At 44.2% G+C, this 24,590-nt stretch overlaps 2 protein-coding genes and 1 non-coding gene across 3 annotated transcripts in view; 2 read left to right on the forward strand and 1 right to left on the reverse strand.

Annotated features, from left to right (window-relative positions):
- Positions 1-24,590, forward strand: part of ZNF91 (zinc finger protein 91) — a 693,978-nt gene that overhangs the window by 465,983 nt on the left and 203,405 nt on the right. Inside the window, 1 exon segment of the mRNA XM_049786227.1 lies at positions 3,730-4,477. Coding sequence (XP_049642184.1) covers positions 3,730-4,477 — 748 coding nt within the window.
- The window catches only part of LOC126027241 (zinc finger protein 93-like), a 594,792-nt gene that overhangs the window by 336,637 nt on the left and 233,565 nt on the right, over positions 1-24,590 (reverse strand). The gene's annotated exons all lie outside the window — the stretch shown is intronic.
- Positions 16,161-16,279, forward strand: LOC126028903 (5S ribosomal RNA). The gene has a single exon (XR_007502588.1). It is a non-coding gene; the product is annotated as a 5S ribosomal RNA (ribosomal RNA).

The raw sequence follows: 24,590 nt of genomic DNA on the forward strand, positions 1-24,590 counted from the left end.
TCCATATGGTCCCCTGTGCCTGCCGGGGCGATTTCTGAGTGTTGAGCCAGGAGTAACCACTGAGCACTGCCAGGTATGACCCAAAATCCCCAAAAAAAATTACTTCTGGCAAGCTAGAGAGAATAAATGGGACGCCAGGGATCCAGCTTGTCAGTGGAATGCAAGGCAAAATCCTCCCTGTTGTGGTATTGCTCTGACCCCAGATTCTACATTGCTTATTTGGTTTCATTTTAGAATGCAGACCACCAGTTCAGGATTTGGCCTTTCAGCAATTTACTTCTGGGATGGGATCTCCAAAGAGGGGTGAAATGGTAAGATTTGCATGTTTCAAATCAATACTTTTATGTGGTGTGGGATTTCTCTGTGGTGCAAGCACATGTAGTTCTTAAAATAGCCCGTTACCCCGTCTATAGTTTTTGCACTTCTGTGATAATCCTGAGCTCATGTTTGGGAGAGGTTGCTGTTACTTTTACCTGAGTGCAAAATTCAATGCAGTGTTTTTTTTTGTTTTGTTTTGTTTTTTTGGGGTCACACCCGGCGGTGCTCAGGGGTTACTCCTGGCTGTCTGCTCAGAAATAGCTCCTGGCAGGCACGGGGGACCATATGGGACACCGGGATTTGAACCAACCACCTTTGGTCCTGGATCGGCTGCTTGCAAGGCAAACGCCACTGTGCTATTTCTCCGGGCCCAATGCAGTGTTTTCTCTCTCTCTCTCTCTCTCTCTCTTTTTTGTTTTGTTTTGGGGCCTCACACAGTGACACACAGGGGTTAATCCTGGCTGTGTGCTCAGATATTGCCCCAGACTAGGGGGAGCATATGGGACTCTGGAGGATCGAACCCACCATCCGTGCTAGATCAGCCATGTGCAAGGCAAACGCCCTATCGCTTTGCCACTGCTCCAGCTCGAAGTTTTCAGTTTGGTTTTTATTTTTTGTTTATGGTCCACACCCGGTAATGCTCAGGGTTACTCCTGGCTCTGTGCTCAGCAATCACTCCTGGCATGCTCAGAGGACCAGATTGGAGGCCAGAGATCGAACCTGGTTCACCCATGTCAAGGCAAACACCCTATCCCTGACTATGCTATCAGTCCTTTCCCTCAATAAGTTTTCTAACCTAAAGTTATTAAACATATTTTCCACACCAAGGAAATCTGTGATTTATGGTCAAAGGGATTAGGGAGTGAAGAAATATTTTACTTTTGATGTGATATATGTTAGGTCAATTTTTCTTTAATAGTTTTGTTTTGGTTTTGGAAGACACTGATTTACCTAGCTTTGTACTCAGAATCACTCCTGGCTGGCTCAAGGGACTATATGAGATGTAAGGGATTTAATCAAGGTCACCCGTGTGCTATCATTAAGGTCCAGTTGAGTGTTTAAACTTCTCATTTGTTGGCTGGATTAATATTTCAGTGGATAAGTCTGTTTCTTCTGTGGTGATAGAAACCTGAATTTGTCCCCAAGCCCCCTTAAGTTTGATCGGGGGCACACAGCCAGAGTAAACATGAGCATTTACTTTTGGGGTTCCTCATAGTATATGTAAAAACTGTAGAAGTAAGAGAACTCTGATGTGTGGGAAGAATCTGCCTATAATGGGGCTTGTCTGTCTGGGAAAACACTTACATGCCTGTTGACTCAATGAAATGGAGACATTTTCACACTCAGGACTTCCACATCTGCAAAATTTGCTAGTCCTAACAGTGAAAATAAAAATGGGGGGCCCGGAGAGATAGCACAGTGGTGTTTGCCTTGCAAGCAGCCGATCCAGGACCAAAGGTGGTTGGTTCGAATCCCGGTGTCCCATATGGTCCCCCGTGCCTGCCAGGAGCTATTTCTGAGCAGACAGCCAGGAGTAACCCCTGAGCAACGCCGGGTGTGGCCCAAAAACCAAAAAATAAATAAATAAATAAAATAAAATAAAAATGGGAACGATCAGTAGCATAGAGGGTAAGGCATTTGCCTTGCACAGGGCCCATCAGGGTTCAATCCCTGGTATCTCATATGATCATCTCAGTACTGTTAATAATGACTCCTCAAAGCAGAAAATAATTCCTGAGTATCACTCAGTTTGCCCCAAAACACAAACACACACACACACACACACACACACACACACACACACACACACACGTGCACACAAAAGAAATTAAAGGGCCTAGTAAGTACATCAGAAAGTGTGCCTGCCTTGCACGCAGCGACCCAGGGTTGAATATTCTATATGTTCCCTAGCACTGTGAAGATTAGTGTCTGAGTGCAGAGCAAGGAGTACCCTGTGAGCATAGCTGCGTGTGACCCAAAGAAAGAAATGAAAACATTACATATATAAGAGAAAAAGCTTGGATGAGTATTTATTTATTTATATGATTTTCGGCCCACACCTGGTGACACTCGGGGTTTACTCTTGACTCTATGCTCAGAAATCGCTCCTGCTCATGGGACCATTTGGGGTGCCAGGGATTGAACCTAGGTCTGTTCTGGGTTCGTCTCATGCAAGGCAAATGCCCTCCTGCTGTGCTATTGCTCTGGCCCCGCTTTATTGTTAGGGCCAATTTACACAAGGAAGAAAATTAAAAATAGAAAAGATACTTGCTGATCTGTTGGCTACCCTTATTCCTAACATTGGTCTGTGGTCTGTACTGCACAAGTGTCAGGAATGAAGGGGTAAATACCAGAGTGAACACAGAACCCCCACTGGGAGAGCCTTCTTGTGTACCCAATAATTCGTGATTTAGGATCCAAAAATGACCTACCTGCCCCTTTTCTCAGACTGTAACCTGACTAGTCAACTTTCTTTACTGAATGTCTACCTGTTTCCACAGATATCCACACCTGTGGACAATTGAGTTTTTGTGGTTGAAATCACAGTTGAGGGGCCCGGAGAGATAGCACAGCGATGTTTGCCTTGCAAGCAGCCGATCCAGGACCTAAGGTGGTTGGTTCGAATCCCAGTGTCCCATATGGTCCCCCGAGCCTGCCAGGAGCTATTTCTGAGCACCGCCGGGTGTGGCCCAAAAACCAAAAAAAAAAAAGAAAAAGAAATCACTGTTGGGGCCTGGTTTTAAAGAAGGAGACTAGAAATGAAGAAAGAAGTAATTGTACAACTTGTGCTTTTCCACAGGAAAGCAGCAAACCCAGGTGGGATGGGAGTATTCCTGTGTTTTGGAACACAGTAAGAAGGGCACTATCCTGCCTGTACCCTGATGGAAATGAGGACTCATGGGGCATCTGTTCTGGAGGAGGCCAGAATGAAGTGAGCATTTTCACTGAGAATCCCCAGTCCACTGGGCACAGCAACCCTAAGTCTAATCTGTCCAGTTTCTCTACAAAGATCACCACACTTGGGCCACCCTGCCCTGAGCAAACAGTGTTTGCTAGAATTCCCTCACATCGAAAGTCGAACAAGCTCATTCCCTTTGGAGTGGAGGCCCCAGAATATAAGCATTGTGGGGGGGCCTTCCCATGTGCTTGGCATTGTGATTTACCATCAAACACCCTCAGTGCACAGAATCCCTCTGAAGGTCAGCAAGATAGACATGACCTTTGTCAACTGTCACACCCAAGTGACCCTAAGGAGGTCTGTATGCAAAAGAAAAGTCAGACACTTCCAGCAGGTGACAAAACCTCTCACCCCTCAGTCCTTACTACACCCATGAAAATTCAAATTGGAGAAAAGCCTTATACATGTCAGGGTTCCAGGAAATCCTACGTTCGACCCTCAAGCCTTTTAATACACAAGAAAATTCATACAGGAGAGAAACCTTATACGTGTCAGGAGTGTGGAAAAGCCTTCACTCAATCCTCAAGTCTTTTATCACACAAGAAAATTCATACAGGAGAGAAAGCCTATACATGTCAGGAGTGCGGGAAAGCGTTCACTCGATCCTCAAGCCTTTTAATACACAAAAAAATTCATACAGGAGAGAAGCCTTATACATGTCAAGAGTGTGGGAAGGCCTTCAATCAATCTTCAACCCTTTTATTACACAAATATGTTCATACAGGAGAGAAACCTTATATGTGTCAAGAGTGTGGAAAGGCCTTTACTCAACCTGCAAACCTCTTAATACACAAGAAAATTCATTCAGGAGAGAAACCTTATGCATGTCTGCAGTGTGGGAAAGCCTTCACTCAATCCTCAGGCCTTTTAACACACAAGAGAATTCATACAGGAGAGAAACCTTATACATGTCAGGAGTGTGGAAAAGCCTTCGCTCAATCCTCAAGCCTTTTATCACACAAGAAAATTCATACAAGAGAGAAACCTTATACGTGTCAGGAGTGTGGAAAAGCCTTCGCTCATTCCTCAAGCCTTTTATCACACAAGAAAATTCATACAGGAGAGAAACCTTATACGTGTCAAGAGTGTGGAAAAGCCTTCGCTCAATCCTCAAGCCTTTTATCACACAAGACAATTCATACAGGAGAGAAACCTTATACATGTCAGGAGTGTGGAAAAGCCTTCGCTCAATTCTCAAGCCTTTTATCACACAAGAAAATTCATACAGGAGAGAAACCTTATACGTGTCAGGAGTGTGGAAAAGCCTTCGTTCTTTCCTCAAGCCTTTTAAGACACAAGAAAATTCATACAGGAGAGAAACCTTATACATGTCAGGAGTGTGGAAAAGCCTTCGCTCAATCCTCAAGCCTTTTATCACACAAGAAAATTCATACAGGAGAGAAGCCTTATACATGTCAAGAGTGTGGGAAGGCCTTCATTCAATCTTCAAACCTTTTATTACACAAATATGTTCATACAGGAGAGAAACCTTATACGTGTCAAGAGTGTGGAAAGGCCGTTGCTCAACCTGCAAACCTCTTAATACACAAGAAAATTCATTCAGGAGAGAAACCTTATACATGTCAGGAGTGTGGGAAAGCCTTCACTCGAATCTCACACCTTTTATCACACAAGAATATTCATACAGGAGATAAACCTTATACATGTCAGGAGTGTGGGAAAGCCTTCGCTCGATCCTCAGGCCTTTTATCACACAAGAAAATTCATACAGGACAGAAACGTTATACGTGTTAGGAGTGTGGAAAAGCCTTCGTTCTTTCCTCAAGCCTTTTAAGACACAAGAAAATTTATACAGGTGAGAAACCTTATACATGTCAAGAGTGCGGAAAGGTTTTCACTAAACCTGCAAACCTTTTAACACACAAGAAAATTCATTTAGGAGTGAAACCTTATACATGTCAGGACTGTGGGAAGGCTTTTTATTATACTGCAAGCCTTTATAAACATAAGAAAATTCATTCTAGGGAGGCACACAGTGTGTAAGGAGTATGGGAAGGCTCTTACTCCTTTACAAGCCACTTTATTAGTATGAAAATTATAACCATAGTCTGCATGATCATACTAGATGTTGGCATTGTTCTTACATACTACTGGTGTGGGATCAATCACTTGCATCTTGTACAGTCACTTTAGCATGGCAGTTGTGATACTGAATGCACATCCAGGAATAATCAGAAACACAGGGTATGATCCCACCTAAAAAAATATTTTAAGCAAGAGATAATTCTGACATATGGGATGTGAGAAGGCATTGATTACTTTTGAACGTGCATATTTGGGGGCAGAGCAATAGCAAAGCACCTCGGTCATTTGCCTTGTCTACCAAGAGTAATTTTAAGCACTGTGTTAGGGGTATATCCTAAGTGCTGTCAGGTGTGTCTACAAACAGAAAAAAAAATGGATATTATGAATAAACCTTTATTTGTGTTTGTTTTTTTTGTACCATGCCAACAGCACTTGGGTTACTTCTGGAGACCATATGGTATGCTCTGGAAAAAATTGCAGTAAGCCATGTACAGTGCAAGCACATACACGCTGTGCTATGTGTTTCACAAGCATAGAAAGTTTCACTCAGTTCTCAACCCTTTTCCAGCACAGGGATATTCATACAGGAGAGATATCTTATGTTGGGAGTGTGGGAACACATAGGTCAGTATAATCATTCTGCATTAAACTTTCTGTGGGAACGTCTTCAGTTCCTCTGGAAACTACTAGACATCACAATTCTACATATTTGTAAGGAACAAAAGAATATATTGAAGATATTGAATGATCAGTTATCATATGAAGGAAAATTTATGTTTGATAGAACTATATGTATAGAATGTGGGACCAAAGTTCCATTTACAAACTTGATTACATAAATACAGATGGGGTAAGAGGTAGATTTAGTTAGTTGGACTTTGATGTGCAGCATTGCATATGGTCCCACATGCACCATCAGTAGTGATTCCTGAGTGCAGTGTCAAGAGTGACTCTTGAGCAATACTAGGTGTGGGCAGAACCAATATGAGGAAGGAAACCATTGTCAGCATGTAAGGAATGTGGGGACGTCTTTTTCCAGACCATTAGAGTCATGGGTATACTCAGTGTTGTGAAGCACTAAATGTGTTTGGAAAGGGAGAAACTCAGAACTTGCTCAGCACTCTGATTACAGTAAGGTCTGGAACCCTACAGATGTAATGGGTGGGGGAGTTTTCACTGCATCCCCAGAGCAAATTGTTATCACCAATTGATATTCTCACATGCAATTGCCTGCTAACACTTTAAGGTCTCAGAAATCTCCCTGAATCAGGGCTGCAGCCATAGCACAGTGGTAGGGCATTTGCATGAGGCAGATACAGGACAGATCTGGTTTTTTTTTTTGGGGGGGGGGAGGTTTCGGCCACACCCGGCGGTGCTCAGGTGTTATTCCTGGCTGTCTGCTCAGAAATAGCTCCTAGCAAGCATGGGGGACCATATGGGACACCGGGATTCGAACCAACCACCTTTGGTCCTGGAACGGCTGCTTGCAAAGCAAACGCCACTGTGCTAACTCTCCAGGCCCAGGACAGACCTGTTTTGATCCCTTGTGTCCCATATTAGCCAAGAGCGAGTTCTGAGCACATAGGTAGGGGTAGCCCCTGAGCATTGCCTTTGTGACCCAGGAAAAGAAAGAAAAGAAGGGAGTCTCCCTGAATCAAACGAGTTCATTTTTCACATCAGAGGCAACAAAAATGCAACCTCTGGAAGTGCTGGTGCAGGCATTGTTGACATGGTTTCATGGCCAAAGTGCCTTGTATGAAATGGGCCTGCACCACAATTGTTGCCCCGTTCTTGGCCAGGTCCTCCCTTTTCCCAGCCTTTAGGGTGCCCCAGTTTGCTAATAGAAATATCTGAGATTGAGACTGTCTAGCTGATGATTGGGAACCAATAAAGTAATAATAGACCATGACTTGGGGGTATATGTGTCATTCTTTGATCGAACTCTATACCTGGTGTCTTCTCCTGGTTGCAGGAATCTTTGTGGAGAGCAACCAGAAGGCTACAGTGATACCTATTTTTTCCTTGCCTTTCTAGAAACCAACCACTGCAGTGTTCAGGAGCTACTCCTGGCTTTGCACTCCTAATCATTGTTATTTTTTTTTTTTTGGTTTTTGGGGCCACACCCATTTTATGCTCCAGGATTACTCCTGGCTAAGCCTCAGAAATTGCCCCTGGCTTGGGGGGACCATATGGGATGCTGGGGGGATCTAACCCCGGTCCTTCCTTGGCTAGCGCTTGCAAGGCAGACACCTTACCTCTAGCACCACCTCGCTGGCCCCCATTGTTATTTTTAATATATGAATTGTACGATTGACTGATATTTAACCTCACTTAGTCAGTTGGATCCATATTCCTCTAAAAAGGACTCTGCGTGGAAATAGAAAACTGGATTTCAAGATTCTCATGGTATGTAAGCCTCCAACCAGCACCATGTTGGTTGCAGAGCACAGAACCAAGAGAAATGAGCACTGCCTGCAGCGGACACACAAACTAAAAAGAAATGAAAGAAAATTATTTTTGGTCACACCCATTTGATGTCCAGAGGGTACTCCTGGCTATGCCCTCAGAAATCGCCCATGGCTTGGGGGCACCATGTGGGAGGTCAGGGGATTCCAACCTCAGTCTGTCCTAGGCTAGTGCTTGCAAGGCCTTACTTCTAATGCCACTTCTCCAGCCTCCAAATTAAACAAATTTAAAAAAAAATTATTTTTTTTGGTTTTTGGGCCACACCCGGTGACGCTCAGGGGTTACTCCTGGCTATACGCTCAGGGATTACTCCTGGCTATACGCTCAGAAGTCGCTCCTGGCTTGGGGGACCATATGGGAAACCGGGGGATCGAACCGCGGTCCATTCAAGGCTAGCGCAGGCAAGGCAGGCACCTTACCTCTAGCGCCACCGCCCGGCCCCTCTAGTGCCACCACTCAGCCCCAAATTTAAAAATTTTTAAACTTAAAATGAAAAGTGAAAAAAAAAAACACATTGATATTTGGGAAGAATGTGCTTATAGTGAGATTTTTTTTTCTTTGAACCACACCTGGCTGTATTCAAAAGTTCCTTCTAAACTCTACAATCAGTAATTACTCCTTCTGGTGGGGTATCCTAGGGTATGTTGGGAAGTAGACCTGAACTTCGCATGTGCAAGGAAACCATCTTCCCTCCTATGTATATTGTTCTAATATATATTAGGAGGTATATATCCAAATGAGATAGATGTTCTAAATGGCAAGTATAGTAGTCCTTTTCATTCGGGGCAGGGGGGAGAACACCATCTGACCTTCAGACATGTGCTCAGTGGCACCACACTGACCTCTAACCAAGCTCCAAACATTGATGAGAATACCATTCCTGGACCATTTCCATGATGTTCCCAAGTAGGAGCTGTAATTGGATTAAAAAAAGAAGATAGGTGGGGCTGGGGCAATAGCCTAGTCGGGGGAATAGTGTTTGCTTTCATTTCAGCTGATCTGAATTTGATGTAAGGCATCACATATGGTCCTCCTGCCTGCCAGGAATGATTCTTGCATGGATAGCCACCAGTAATCCTTGAGCACCACCACCTGTGGCCCCAAAGCCAACAGGGGCCAATATATAGGAGGTATGGTGGTTTCCTTGCACAAGCCCAGTTCAGGTTCAATTCCCAACATCCCCTAGGGTACCCCATACCAGACAGGAGCTATTAAAGATTGCAGAATTAGAAGAACTCTTTTGAATATAGCCAGGTGTGGCCCAAAGAAAAAGTAAATAACTCACTACAAGCACTTCTGTGATTCTGCAGTGAATGATATAATTGAGACATTCTCACAACTGATTTCTCTGCACATCTGTAAAATTTTCTCATCCTGGGGCCAAAGTGATAGCATAGCAGTATTGCATTTGTGGGGTGGTACATCAAGGTTACTCAGGGTTTACTCCTAGATCTACAATTAGGAATCATTCCAGGAGACCACATGGTGTGCCAGATATCAAACCCAGATCAGCCAAATGCAAGTCAGACGCAAGTGGCCAACTCCGGAGGGACCCGGTTTGGTTCGGGCATCCCATATGGTCCTTCAGCCTGTGAGGGGTGGTTTCTGAGCACAACTGGGTGTGCCCCGAACCAAGCAGTCAATGAAGAAATAAATTAATCTTTTTTTTTTCTCATCTTGTGTGGAAAAGAAAAGCCATTAGGTTGTTGCATGGAATTTCCATCCATGGAGCTTTTTTTGCATTGAATGAGCCAAAGCAGGGGAGATATAACAGATTAAGAAAGGAAGACATGACAGCAACAACCATGATTGTGAAGGGCTTTTACTGGGCGCAAAGTGAAAGACTTTGATGTTAGACAATATAGCATGCTGGGAGCCTGTAGTTGTAGTTGGTCTTATGCCAGGATACTTCATGGGTAAGTTCTCCATGTGTTTTTGTTTTGTTTTGTTGTTTTTTGGTTTTTTGGGCCACACCTGTTTTGATGCTCAGGGGTTACTCCTGGCTAAACCCTCAGAAATCGCCTCTGGCTTGGGGGAACCATATGGGACGCTGGGGGATGGAATCGCTGTCCTTCCTTGGCTAGCGCTTGCGAGGCAGAAACCTTACCTCCAGCGCCACCTCACCGGCCCCAGGTCTCCCTGTTTTTAGGCCAAAAGTTTTTCCCTTCTATTTTCCCCAAATTTTGCTATGCATATTCAAACAACAATAATTGCCATGCACACACTTTTTTATAGTGGGTTTTTTTTGTTGTTGTTTATCTCAACTTTATTCTGGTTTTTGGGTAACACCCGGCAGTGCTCAGGCATTGCGCTTGGCTTTCTGCTCAGAAATCACTCCTGGAAGAATCGGGGGACCATATGAGATGCCGGGATTCGAACCACTGTCCGTTCTGGGTCTGCAAGGCAAATGCCCTACTGCTGTGCTATCTCTCCGGCCCCTTTATCTCAACTTTTAAAAAATGAGCTTACTAAACCTTCTGCTATTGTATTGACTTTATTGAAGATTCAATAATTTCTGTAAATTTACTTGATATGTGCTTTCTCTTCTCTTTATTTTTTATTTTTTTGGTTTTGGGGCCACATCCGGTGGCGCTCTGGGGTGATTTCAAGTTATGCGCTCAGAGATCACTTCTTACTTTGGGGACCATATGAGTTGCCAGGGATAGAACCTAGGTCTGTCCTGGGTCAGCTGCGTACAAGGCAAACACCCTTCCTCTGCACCATCGTTCCGGCACCTTCTTCCATTTTATTTTTTAGTTTATCTTTTAATTTTATTTCTATTTCTCTCAACTTTGCTTTCCTTTATTTTGAAACAAATATATATGATCAGTTATTTTATGTCAACTATGTTATACTTTTTTATTTTTACTTATTTTATTTATTTATTTATTTATTTTTTGGTTTTGGGGCCATACATGGTGACACTCAGGGGTTACATCTGTCTCTGCGCTCAGAAATCGCTCCTGGCTTGGGGGACCATATGGAAAGCCCAGGATTGAACTGTGGTCTGACCTAGGCTACCGCGGGCAAGGCAAATGCCTTACTGCTTGGACCACAGCTCCAGCCTCACAGTTTTTTAAACAACAAAAATTAATTTTTTTCTCATCTATGGTCAGAAATCAGTGGTTGGTTCGAAACCCGGCGTCCCATATCCCCCCTCCCCCCCCACCCCCGTGCTGGCCAGGAGCTATTTCTGAGCAGATAGCCAGGAATAACCCCTGAGCACTGGTGGGTGTGGCCAAAAACAAGAAAAACAAACAAAAAAAGCCACTGTTTCCTGCCCAATTGTGGAGGAAGCAGGATCTCCCAGTTAGTGAGGCATCCTTTTGTTGGTGTGCTTCTTTGCTTTGGGCTCCAGAGACTTGTTGAATTGAGGTCCATTGGTGTCTAGCCACACATGCAGATTTCCATGCTAACTTGTTTCTGTGATGTTGATCTGAATTTGCTTTCCTTGATTTCCATTTGCTCCACTGCCCCATACACTCTCTCAATAGTTTATGCCCTGAAAAAGTCCCTGAAGACGTGCATCTATCAAACTTGCTGGTGTCTAAGAGCCTCTGGCCCCAAACTGTGGAACCCTAACAGAGGCCTCAATGCTGCTGTGTAGGTGAACTGGTCCCAAATGGATGGACGTGGAGGTGATGGAAGGATCACGCCATGCCATGCAAGGGCTCCACTCTTTTGTCTCTCCACTCCCCACACAAATCCTGCCTTTCTAACTCCGGCCCACAGAGGCCACTATAAGCAAGCCAAAACTGGTGGTACTGGAAGGCAGCACATGCTTCTAGGTTCCAGGGGCATCTGTTTCAATACTAAATCATTCAGGACAGAACGCCTTGACTCCCCTCTAAGGAACTGCCCCAAAGACAGCCTTTGCCCTTTGCTTGGGGCTAAGATTCTTCAAGAATGGGACAGATATTTCTAAATTGTTCTATGTTGACACATTTATATTTGTTTTGGGGGGCCACACCTGGCGTCGATGAGGGGTCAATCCTGGTTCTGTGCTCAGACATCACTCTTATCAGTGCTCGAGGCAACAGAGGGGACACCAGTAATAGAAGCCATGTTGACTACCTGCCAAGCAACATTTCAACCCATGGTGCTTGGACTCTGGTCTGCGATGTTCTAAGTGCTGCGATGTTCTTGGTGTATAAAATAATATGCTAGGAGATAATATGATAGTAGATTGTTATATATTATGACATATTATAATTACATCATCTCCTAGTATATTACACAATAGTTCTCTATAGAGAGAAATAAAATAAGTAAACATTTATATTTCTATATTTCTATGTATTATGAATAAAATAACAAATTATATTATAACAATGTATCATAAATCAAATATACTGATATTGATATTTATAATATACATCAAATACATAGAAATAAAATATGGATCTGTTTATATTATGCATGTTATATAGCCATGTATAATTTAGTTATTAATACATTATATGTAATATAACATGTTATTCTACCCTAATATAATGTAATGTAAAGTAACATCACGTAATGTAATAAAGTGTGATTTAATAGCGTAGGATTAGATGTCATATATCATCTAATTCTCTAGAATTGTGTTCAGCCATTGGATCGTGGGCCACACCATTCAGTTCTCCGGGTGGGTTCCTGCTGGCTGTTCATTTCTGAAGACTTCCTGGAAGGACTTCGGGGACCCTGTGAACTGCCCAGCATCCAAGAGAGAAGGCCACAGGGAAGGCAAGAACGCTGCCCAGTACACCATCACTCCCCAAGACACCCTTTGGAACTAGGGGGATTGGGAGTTGCTGAGGGGCTGGAGAGACAGCAGGTAGAAAGGGCCTTTTCCTGGCAGGGGGCTGACGTGGTGTGAGTCCTGGCATGATCCGAGGGCATCCTCATGGCTCCCCAAGTCCTGAAGAGAGTAGGGCCAGAAGGAAGCCCTGCGTGGGCTAGGGCCGGGGTGGGGGGCCGCCTCGACAGCCCAGAGGAAAGGCCTTGGCCAGGGAGGGAGGGGGGCTCTTGGGATCCCACCCCGGGCTGCCTGATGCGAGGGCGTGTCAGGCACTGTGGCTATGAGGTCCCCATGTCTCTTGCTCCGTTCTGACAGAGACCAAGAGGCTCAGAGGCCCTTTGCCTGGGCGACTGGAGGTGCGGACCAAGGCACTTTCTGTGGGGAAGATCCCCGAGGCCCCCAGGAGGCGGAGCCCCTCAGAGACTGGCTGAGTCTGGCGAGTTGGGGTCCAGTGCTCTTCCCCGGAGGCTCGGTCCCCCTGAAAGGACAGGCCCCTGATGCCCTGACGTTCTGGTTCGCATGTCCAAGGACAGTGGCGTGGAGTCAGGCACCCTCGCCGCACCCCGCCAGGCCATCCCCGCTGTTTCCAGGCAGCCTAGGCCCAGGGCGCCTGCCCAGCCCAAGCGCGCCTCTGGCCATCGGTGGGTCCTGCCAGCTCACAGAGACCAGGGCCAGAACAGCGAGGGGAGCAGCGGTTGCGCCAGGAAAGACGAGCGAGGCGAGGGTGGGTGGGCGAGGGTCGGGCTGGGGACCGGGCACCGGGAGATTGGGGCTCCGCACGTCGCGTGGGAGGCGGGGTGTCCTGAGACGGAGGGACGGGGCGTCACAGTCCCTTGGGTTTGTCGGGTTCTGTTGCCCTGGAGACGGGAGGTCGCCCCGAGTGGGTGTCTGGGTGGCTGCTGCCAGCGGGTTGGAGCAGACCCCGGGCTGTTTCTTGAGAGTCAGTCCAGTTCTCGGTGCTGGAATTGCTGTCTCTTCTTGCGGGGATCTCCCGCACCCCAGAGGGACCCCCGCTTTCCGCCTGGACTGGTCTTGAGCACAGAGGTAGGAGTCAGCCCTGCCTGAGCACATTCAGGAAACTTCCCCGCCCCAACCCCAAGAACCCACCGCTTCTCTAGGCCCACTTCGGTGCCCCAGGAAAGTTCTGGGAAATGTGCTGGGAGTCCTCTGAGTCCCTGCCTCTGGGACAAGCTTCCAGTCTTACTGGTCCCAGGGAGTGTCTTTCTGGGGAGACAGGCTCCCTGCTGCTCTGCAAGCCTGGCAGTGCTGTGGGACAGCTACCCGCTGTTCTTGTGCTGAGGCCTCTGCTAACCTGTCTTCATCTGGCCCAAGTGCCCAGACCCTTCACCTTCTCAACCTGGAGACCATTTCAAAGAGAGGAATCGCTCCTGGCAGGCTCCAGGGACCATATGGTATGTCAGTGGTCAAACCTAGGTCCTTCCCAGGTGGCAGCACGCAAGGCAAACACCATGTCGCCATATGGTCCTTTAACCAGGAGTGATTTCTGAGCGCATAGACAGGAATCACCTGGTGTGAATCACGTGGCGTGGCCCTAAAAATAAAATAAAAACAAAAAAGTAAAAATTATGTGAACGTATCCACAAGTGGGTACAAATCACTTGACAAGATCATGAAAAACACAAAAAATAGGGAAATGAAGGAACGTTCCTGTCACAGACCGATTGGTCTTGACACAAAGGAATCTTCTGGGGTCCCTTGAAAGGTCTGTACTTGGGTGAGCAAATGGGAAACAGAGGCCAAGGAGTCCCTCTGGGGTCAAGATCTGTTTATGCAATGCAAAAGGTATGATATTTATAATGAATTACTTAACAAATCATAAGGCTAATTAATTTACCACAAAAGACACGGGCAAATTGTTCAAGGCATATTTCGGACACACGATAGGTTCACTTTTCAAGTTGCTTTTTTTTTTTTTTTTTTTTTGGTTTTGGTTTTTGGGCCACATCCAGCGGTGCTCAGGAATTATACCTGGCTCTGTGCTCAGAAATCAATCCTCACAGGCTCGGGGGACCATATGGGATGCAAGGAATCAAACCTGGGTCCATCCCAGGTCAGCAGCATGCAAGGCAAATAACCTATCACATTATCGCTCCAAACCAGTGAAACTGCTTCTTGCTATCAGCAATTTCTCAGTAACAGGTCAGTACAGATTTGCTTTGGTTTAATCATAGTGAACCGTTATGCCTGATATGTTATCCCTTACTATGACTGCACATAAGCTAAGAGCAAAATTAGATTTGAGGGTGAGTAATTATTCTGGAAAACTAAATAAAAAATAGTAGAATGTATGCAAATGTTTCTCATAAGATGTGTTTATATTGGGCCGGAGAGATAGCATGGAGGTAAGGCGTTTGCCTTTCATGCAGAAGGTCATCGGTTCGAATCCCGGCGTCCCATATGGTCCCCTGTGCCTGCCAGGAGCAATTTCTGAGCACGGAGCCAGGAAAAACCCCTGAGCACTGCCGGGTGTGACCCAAAAACCACAAAAAAAAAAAAAAAAAAAAAGATGTGTTTATACATCTGAGTAATTTTATTTTTGGTTTTTTCGGGCCACACCCCTTTGATGCTCAGGGGTTACTCCTGGCTAAGTGTTCAGAAATTACCCCTGGTTTGGGGGGACCATATGGGACGCCTGGGGATCGAACCCCGGTCCTGATCCTTGGCTAGTGCTTGCAAGGCAGACACCTTACCTCTAGCACCACCTCGCTGGCCCCACATCTGAGTAATTTTTTGAGAGGCTCTAAAAAGTAATAGTTATTAGATAAAGATTATATAAATCCAGGTAAATATTAAATTTGAGTAATCTGTAGAATGTCAGCTGAAGTTATGTCTCAATTAATATTTATGCTATGTCCCCTTTTATCCTGAATGCCTCATGGACAGGCAACCAAGATTTTTTTCTAGGCCCTAATGCCATTGAATACAGGTTATTTTTTCAAACATCTTTTCTTACAGCTGCTCCTTTTTTTTTTGGTTTTTGGCCCACACCTGGTGATGCTCAAGGTTTACTCCTGGGTATGAGCGCAGAAATAGCCCCTGGCTTGGGGACCATATGGGATGCCGGGGATCGAACCACAGTCTGTCCTATGTTTGCCGTGAACAAGGTAAATGCCCTACCACTTGCGCCACTCCTCTGGCCCCTCATTTTACATTATGATTTGGCCTGCTAATATGATCTAATGTTTGTGTCCATAGAGAACACTGGATTAGGCAATTGCATGCCATAGGCTCTAGCTATAGTGCTCATTCATTGAGTATGCTTTTGAAATATATTTCTTTTCGTTTTGTTTCTTTTTTTGTGGGGGGGGGCACACCCAGTGACGCTAAGAGGTGACTCCTGGCTATGTGCTCAGAAATCACTCCTGGGTTGGGCACCTATGGGAAGCTGGTGGATCAAACCACGGTCCGTCCTAGGTTAGACACGTGCAATCAAACACCCTACTGCTTGTGCCAATGCTTTGGCCCTTTGAAATTATATTTCAATTCAAACAAATTTTCTATAGTATCATAATGCCCATGCTGTCGATTTGCTTTCAGAAAAAAAGCCAGGATCCTCAAGACCCATTGATGGTCTATGGCCATACCACCCTGAACGCGTCTGATCTAATCTGATCTCAGAAGCTAAGCAGGGTCAGGCCTGGTTAATACTTGGATGGGAGACCACCTGGGAATACCGGGTGCTGTAGGCTTTAAAAAAAAAAAAGACCCTTTAGTAGATGATACTTCAGGGTGTAAACTCCTTTTGCAGTCCTCTCTACCACATTACTTAGTATTCTAGACTTCAAAATTATGATTATTTTTAGAATGTACTATGAATACTCTAATCAAGAAGGCCCTTCTTCAGAAAAGTTTACACTCACCAATGAAGATTTGCCTAGGAAATAGTTAACCTTTCTATCTGACCTGCAGGCTTTATATATATATATATATATATATATATTGATTTGGGGGTCACACCCAGCGACACTCAGGGGTAATTCCTGACTCTACACTCAGAAATCACTCCTGGCAGGTTCAGGAGACCATATAGATGCTGGGATTCGAACCACCGTCCTTCTGCATGCAAGGTAAATACTTTACTTTCATGGTATCTCTTCGGTCCCTGGCTTTATAATTTTTAAGCCTCGCTCAGTTTTTCAGCTGCATGGATCAATCTTCATTGTCTGTCTGTGAGTATTTGTGGTGACCATCTCTAATGTCTTTGTATAATACATACAACTGCCTAAACTTGTATGTATAATATACTCTTGAAATACCACTGTATGTACAATCTATATTGTGCATAATGCCTGTTCTTCCTCCTGTTATATATAACCTTTCCATCCCCCCCTTATTTATCATGTTACAAATCTTTTTTTGTTTGTTTAGTTTCTTTTTGTTTTTTTTGTTTTTTTGTTTTTTGTTTTTTTGGGCCACACCCGGTGTGAGGGATTACTCCTGGCTATCTGCCCAGAAATCATTCCTGGCTTTTGGGACCATATGGGACACTGGGGGATCAAACCACAGTTCGTCTTAGGCTAGCACATGCAAGGCAGACGCCTAAAGCCTGTGCCATTGCTCCAGCCCCTACAAATTATTTTTTTTTATCCTTTACTCTCTCACCCTTGAATTGTTCTTCCTACTTCACCCTTTAGCCCCTCAGTTCTTAACAACTCAGGAATCTGAATATTTCCCCCACCAAACATAGTAACCAACAAAAGAAAAAGTACAGCCTCCCAGCCCTCCTTGTCTTGGGCTCAGGATGAAGCTGCCACCATCGCACCTGCTGATTTACTCTTGGCAGTCCCTTTTCTCCCATTTATCTTTGCTATGGACTGTTGATAGCTACCAGATTTGGCTTTTGAGAAAACCTCTGATCCAGGACATTTCCTGATCCATGATGGCTATGAGTCTTTTTTTCCTTCAGCTCTTACATTACCACATAGCATGCTGAACACGCGTTCTGGATATTATTCTTCGCAAACTATTTCAAAAGACTTCAAGGGATAGGTATATTTCCTTTGTATATTTACCTAGGTATATTTTCTTAATAGGTCTAATTTTTATTGTGTATTTTCTTACATAGATGTAGTTTTCTCCAACTGTTTTTATTTGTTTAGTAGGAAATTCTAGTAGATAAGTTTCTCTTGGGTTCTGAGTTCATGTTAGTACCAGGTTATAAGGATTGTTTAACTAGTTATTTTCCTCATTATGCACCAGTATATTCAGTGGCTTTGTTCTATTTGCATAGGCACATTAAAATGAAGGAAGTCTTATAAAAAAGAAAGAAGTTCTTATCAAATAAGGCTAGGAACTCCTACACTTTTTATTGCAAGGGGACCTTTCATCCTGAACATGTGCCACAGTGACTTGACCTAGGTTTCAGTCAATTATACATTGGACATTCACCTCCAAACCTTGGATCCCATCTTTCCTGGCACAGTTTTATGCATCAGCACCAGAAATCAAACTTCTACTGGGGAAGTCCCAAATGCTGTTCTGGCACCAACTTGCTCCAGGGTGTGTTCATGTGACACCCTGATGAATTGGAAATAACAACAACTTGCTTTCCCTGTGAGTTTCCTGCCTGCCACATAATGGTGAGATGAAACCAGAAGACATTTTTAACACCCTAACTTCGACATAGGATCTGTACAACAATGAAAATCTCTAATTACTGACGTCTGACTGTGACAACCATGATTGAAAAATTTGGGAGGTACCACAAGAAAGGACTTTGGGGTTTAACAACTTGGTATGCCTGGGGCCAGTAGTTGGTCTAATGTCATGATGCTTCAAGGGTAGGGTCAACTTTTATTTATTGTTTTTGGGTTACACCCAGTGGCACTCTGAGGTTATTTCTAGCTCAGCACACAGAAATTACTCCTGGCAGTCATGGGGGACTATATGGATGCCAGGATTCAACCACTGTCCATCCTGAATTGGCTGCATGCAAGGCAAATACCCTACCACTGTGCTATGTCTCTGGCCCCAAGTCACCCTTTCTTATGCCAAACTTTTATTTTCCTATTTACCGCAACTTTGTTGCACCTATGCAAATAGCTGCTACCCCTTTTTGTATCTTTTAGAAAGAGACTCCCACCTTTTCCATAGAACCATGGGACACAAATTAATCTCTACCTCATATTTCTGCATTTTTTGTAACATTAAGAGTGAGGTCAAAAACAACAACAACAAAAAAGGTGGGGCTGGATAGCACAGTGGTGTTTGCCTAGCAAACAGCCGATCCAGGACCTAAGTTGGTTGGTTTGAATCCCTGCGTCCCATATGCTCCCTGGGCCTGCCAGGAGCTATTTCTGAGCAGATAGCCAGGAATAACCACTGAGCACCGCCGGATGTGGCCCAAAAACCAAAAAAAAAAAAAAATGAGGAGAGGGTCCAAAGAGATAGCATGGAGGTGAAGCATTTGCCTTGCATGCAGGATGGTGGTTCGAATCCCTGCATCCCATATGGTCCCCCGAGCCTGCCAGGAGTAATTCTTTTTTTTCTTTTTCTTTTCTTTTCTTTCTTTTTTTTTTTTTTTTGGTTTTTGGGTCACACTCTGCAGAGCTCAGGGGTTACTCCTGGCTGTGCACTCAGAAATCGCCCCTGGCAGGCACTGGGGCCCATATGGGATGCCAGGATTCGAACCACCATCCTTTTGGGTGTAAGGCATACTCCATACCTTCATTCTATCTCTCCAGCCCCGCCAGGAGCGATTTCTAAGTGGAGAGCCAGGAGTAACTCCTGAGCACTGCCAGGTGTGACCCAAAATCCCAAAAAAGAAAAAAAAAGAGTGAGGAGAGAAAGGTTAGGGCCAAGTGCCACGAGGTCTCGGGTGAGATTTAAAAAAAGAACAGAACTAAATATCTAATCTAAAGTCAACAACAATGGAACCAAGAGATTCAGACTCTAACAATCTAAACTTAATATGGGCCTATTATACTGGCAGGACAGGGGCAAAAGGTGGACATACTCTGGGAACATTGGTGGAGGTTAACACTGGTGGTGGGATTGGTCCTGTTTCATTCTATGTCTGAAATCCAACTATGAAGGACATTTTGTAAATCACAAAGGTTTCAATCTCTCCAGCCCCTTCTTCTTCTTTTTTTTTTTTTTTTTGTCTATAAAATAAAATTTAAAAAGAGAATTGGGTGGATTCACTTAATTAAAATGGAATATATGTCAACACATTCTACACATTCAATGCAGGCCAAGTACATATAGGAGTGTCCCCTGATTCTGCAAAGCCTGGCGATGGCCCATTTCCCAGTTTCCCAAGACAGTATGATTGCATTGTGATCTGAGTAGACATGTCCAGAAGAAATCCTGCCCTTCCTGTAAAAATGTCTTTATTTACCACAGTTAAAACATCTCCCCCAAGCTTGTGATATTTGTGGCTGGCCTCTTCTCCAGTTTCTTGAGACAGGATTATCAGACCAGTGTCACTCTCTAGTCCAATGTTTTCGCCAGCTGCATCTCAGACAGGGTTCAGGTGGGATACTAGAAGAGGCTCTATATTCTCTGAGGGATAGCTTGGTCCATCCTGATTATCCTGATTTTGCCTCCATATGAAATCGGCCTTGGTGGCATGAATGTGTGCCTGATGTTTGATAGAACCAATGTTTCAACAAGTTCTTAGGTATCTCATATTACTGTCTCCATTTTCTGATAGGGCGCAAGATTGCATGGAAATCTTCACTGGGATTCTCAAAAGCTAATTGTCTTATTAGGTGCTATTGTTTTTCTTTACTCCTAACTTGTCTCTGGATTGCATCTGTCAGTTTTCCCAGAATTTCCACGTACGGCTCAGAAACTCCCTGAAAAATCTTTGTATGACTTCCTTTTCAGTTTGGCATAATCAGAATCAGTCTTTTCCCAAGGCCACACCACAAACTCACAGACCTATACTAAGTTAGCAGAGGTAGGGCAGCTTGTTTTCTTTTTCTTTTTTTTTCTTTTTTTTGTTTTTGTTTTGGGATCACACCCAGCGATGCTCAGGGGTTTCTCCTGACACTGCGCTCAGAAATCACCCCTGGCAGGCTCGGGGGACCATATGGGATGCCAGGATTCAGGCCACTGTCCTTCAGCAAGCGAGGCAAAGACCCTACCTTCATGCTATCTCTCTGGCCCAGATTGTTTTCTTATCTCTGTCCTTTTCTTATCTCTGTATCCTTCTCCAATGAACATCTTCAAAGTCAACCAAATCCCTGAATATTTTCTTCCAGAATGACCTAAGATGTGGAGTTTTGTCTTAACCTCATCATTTTTTGTTTGTTTGTTTGTTTTTTGTTTTTTGAGGGGTCAAACCCGGCAGTGCTCAGGGGTTACTCCTGGCTCTACACTCAGAAATCGCTCCAGGCAGATTTGGGGGACCAAATAGGATGCCAGGATTTGAACCAATGAACTTCTGCATGAAAGGCAAATGCCTTATCTCCATGCTATCTCTCCAGCCCCTTAACCTCATCATTAAGCCACATTTTCCACTGCATATATTGCAGTTTGCTAAAATTATATGAAAATCCTAAAGAGGGGCCAGAGAATTAGCATAGCATTAGGGAATTTGCTTTGCACGCAGCTGACCCCAGACAGACCTCGGTTCGATTCCTGGTATCCCAAATAGTCTCCAAGCCAGGAGTGATTTCTGAGTGCATAGCCAGGAGTAACCCCTGAGCGTCACCGGATGTGGCTCAAAACAAAAACAAAACAAAAAGAAAATCCTGAGGAGTCCAATGCACATTCTCAACTGTAAGCTATGTCTGTACGGCACTCAGTACAGTATGGGGAAGTTGGTCCATATGAGCCAGCTGAGTGAGTCCCAGGTTCATGCCTCATAAAATGGAGACTGATTATTCTCGCAGGGGTCCTCAAACTTTTTTTTTTTTTTTTTTTGGTTTTTGGGCCACACCCAGTAACGCTCAGGGGTTACTCCTGGCTATGCGCTCAGAAGTTGTTCCTGGCTTGGGGGACCATATGGGACGCCAGGGGATCGAACTGTGGTCCGTCCAAGGCTAGCGCAGGCAAGGCAGGCACCTTACCTCTTGCGCCATCGCCCGGCCCCTGGTCCTCAAACTTTTTTTTTTTTTTTTTTTTTTTTTTTGGTTTTTGGGCCACACCCGTTTGACGCTCAGGGGTTACTCCTGGCTATGTGCTCAGAAATCGCCCCTGGCTTGGGGGGACCATATGGGACGCCGGGGGATCGAACCGCGGTCCGTTCCTTGGTAGCGCTTACAAGGCAGACACCTTATCTCCAGCGCCACCTTCCCGGCCCCAATTGTTTTTGAAACAGTTTAAAGGATGCATTAAGTTTTCTTTTTTTTTTTTTTTTTTTTTTGGTTTTTGGGCCACACCCGTTTGACGCTCAGGGGTTACTCCTGGCTATGTGCTCAGAAATCGCCCCTGGCTTGGGGGGACCATATGGGATGCCGGGGATCGAACCGCGGTCCTTCCTTGGCTAGCGCTTGCAAGGCAGACACCTTACCTCCAGCGCCACCTACCCGGCCCCCAAACTTTTTTTTTTTAATTTTAATTTTTAATTATGAGAACAAGGGTGCAAAGAAAGAGGACAAGTTAAAGTTACAGTGGAAGGACAATCACCCATAACATAATTCTCAGAAGTCCCCTTGCTGATATCTTAACTTTGAAATTTCAGCCAAAGAACATTAAGATAAATAAGACAGAATCCATGTACAATTACTTTGTCCCTCAAGTCCCCAGATAGTAACACATTATAATATTTCTTAACAGTACACAAGGCAATCTAAAGCCATAAAACTTACGTAACTCCTTAAACATTACAGGCATAGTATTTTCTTACATTTCCATATACATGCATATTAGCTTAAGTTAACCTCAAATTTTAAGTGAGTTCTTTTTAAGGATTAGAGCCAAAGGAGCACAGTAAAAATGGTGTTAGAGTGGCAATTGTTGTTTGCATAGGCCCACCAAAATATGAGGGACATAGAAAAAAATAACCTTGGCCTAAGTACAAAGAGACCAGACCCCTGAAGTTTCCTGGCACAAGACCAAGTCTAGGCTCCAGGCAAGCTAGATCGTCCAATCCAATACATTGTCTGTAGTGCCAACACACTTTTATTTTTCACACAGTCTCTGTTGTTGGTATCATGTTTCTGTATTAAAGATCCTGGAATCTGGGGCCGGGAAGGTGGCGCTAGAGGTAAGGTGTCTGCCTTACAAGCGCTAGCATAGGATGGACCGCGGTTCGATCCCCCGGTGTCCCATATGGTCCCCCCAAGCCAGGGACAATTTCTGAGCGCATAGCCAGGAGTAACCCCTGAGCATCAAAATGGGTGTGGCCCAAAAACAAACAAAAAAAAAGATCCTGGAATCTGCATATCTTACATTGAAGTCAAGATGTGGAGCATCCTCTCCTTTCACCTCACAATCAAAGGGCAATGCAGGGAGCCCTGTCCTGTAAGCAGGTCGTTGTTGTTGTTAAGTCTTCTCAGTGTTAAGGGAAGTCTCTTTTGAGCAGGTCAAAGTCTGAGCAGTGTAGGTCTTCCGTGGTAGAGGATTGCTTCCAGGTGATGTTATAGACCAGCCTGGATGTTTCGTGGATGGCTTCCCTGGTTACAGGGGAGAATGGATTATGCCCTTTCTTCTGAGGTCTGTGCCAGGTCGTTATGTCAATGTTCAGGGTGTAAGGTCCCTTTGCACTACAAGATTTGTGTGTTCCCCTCAAAGGAAATAGTGCCCAGGATACAAGAGCCACCCACTGAGTGGGAGAAACTATTCACCCAATACCCATCAGATAAGGGGCTAATCTCCAAAATATACAAGGCACTGACAGAACTTTACAAGAAAAAAAACATCTAATCCCATCAAAAAATGGGGAGAAGAAATGAACAGACACTTTGACAAAGAAGAAATACAAATGGCCAAAAGAAACATGAAAAAGTGCTCCACATCACTAATCATCAGGGAGATGCAAATTAAAACAACGATGAGATACCACCTCACACCACAGAGAATGGCACACATCACAAAAATGAGAATAAACAGTGTTGGCGGGGATGTGGAGAGAAAGGAACTCTTATCCACTGCTGGTGGGAATGCCGTCTAGTTCAACCTTTATGGAAAGCGATATGGAGATTCCTCCAAAAACTTGAAATCGAGCTCCCATATGATCCAGCTATACCACTCCTAGGAATATACCCTAGGAACACAAAAATACAGTACAAAAACCCCTTCCTTACACCTATATTCATTGCAGCACTATTTACCATAGCAAGACTCTGGAAACAACCAAGATGCCCTTCAACAGATGAATGGCTAAAGAAACTGTGGTACATATACACAATGGAATATTATGCAGCTGTCAGGAGAGATGAAGTCATGAAATTTTCCTATACATGGATGTACACGGAATCTATTATGCTGAGTGAAATAAGTCAGAGAGAGAGAGAAAAACGCAGAATGGTCTCACTCATCTATGGGTTTTAAGAAAAATGAAAGACATTCTTGCAATAATAATTTTCAGACACAAAAGAGAAAAGAGCTGGAAGTTCCAGCTCACCATAGGAAGCTCACCACAAAGAGTGATGAGTTTAGTTAGAGAAATAACTACATTTTGAACTTTCCTTATAATGAGAATGTATGAGGGAAATGGAGAGCCTGTTTAGAGTACAGGCGGGGGTCGGGTGGGGAGGAGGGAGACTTGGACATTGGTGATGAGAATGTTGCACTGGTGATGGGTGGTGTTCTTTACATGACTGAAACCCAAAAACAATCATGTATGTAATCAAGGTGTTTAAATAAAAAAAAATGTTAAAAAAAAGTAAATGCATTATATAAACAAAGGTATTATATAAATGACAATCAAAAAAAAAGATTTGTGTGTTCCAATCTCTATTAGATAGGATCTTATTTGTATGTATAGTATTTTCCCATTTTAATGTGCCTATGCAAATAAGAAGCAATGCCATGTGGTGTTATTGGCGCATCTGGGGGCCATAAGAACAATTCCAATGATTCCCATGACATGGTTCAATCATAACCATT

This window comes from Suncus etruscus, chromosome 14 (genome assembly GCF_024139225.1).
Source record: "Suncus etruscus isolate mSunEtr1 chromosome 14, mSunEtr1.pri.cur, whole genome shotgun sequence".
In the NCBI taxonomy this organism is placed as follows: domain Eukaryota; kingdom Metazoa; phylum Chordata; class Mammalia; order Eulipotyphla; family Soricidae; genus Suncus; species Suncus etruscus.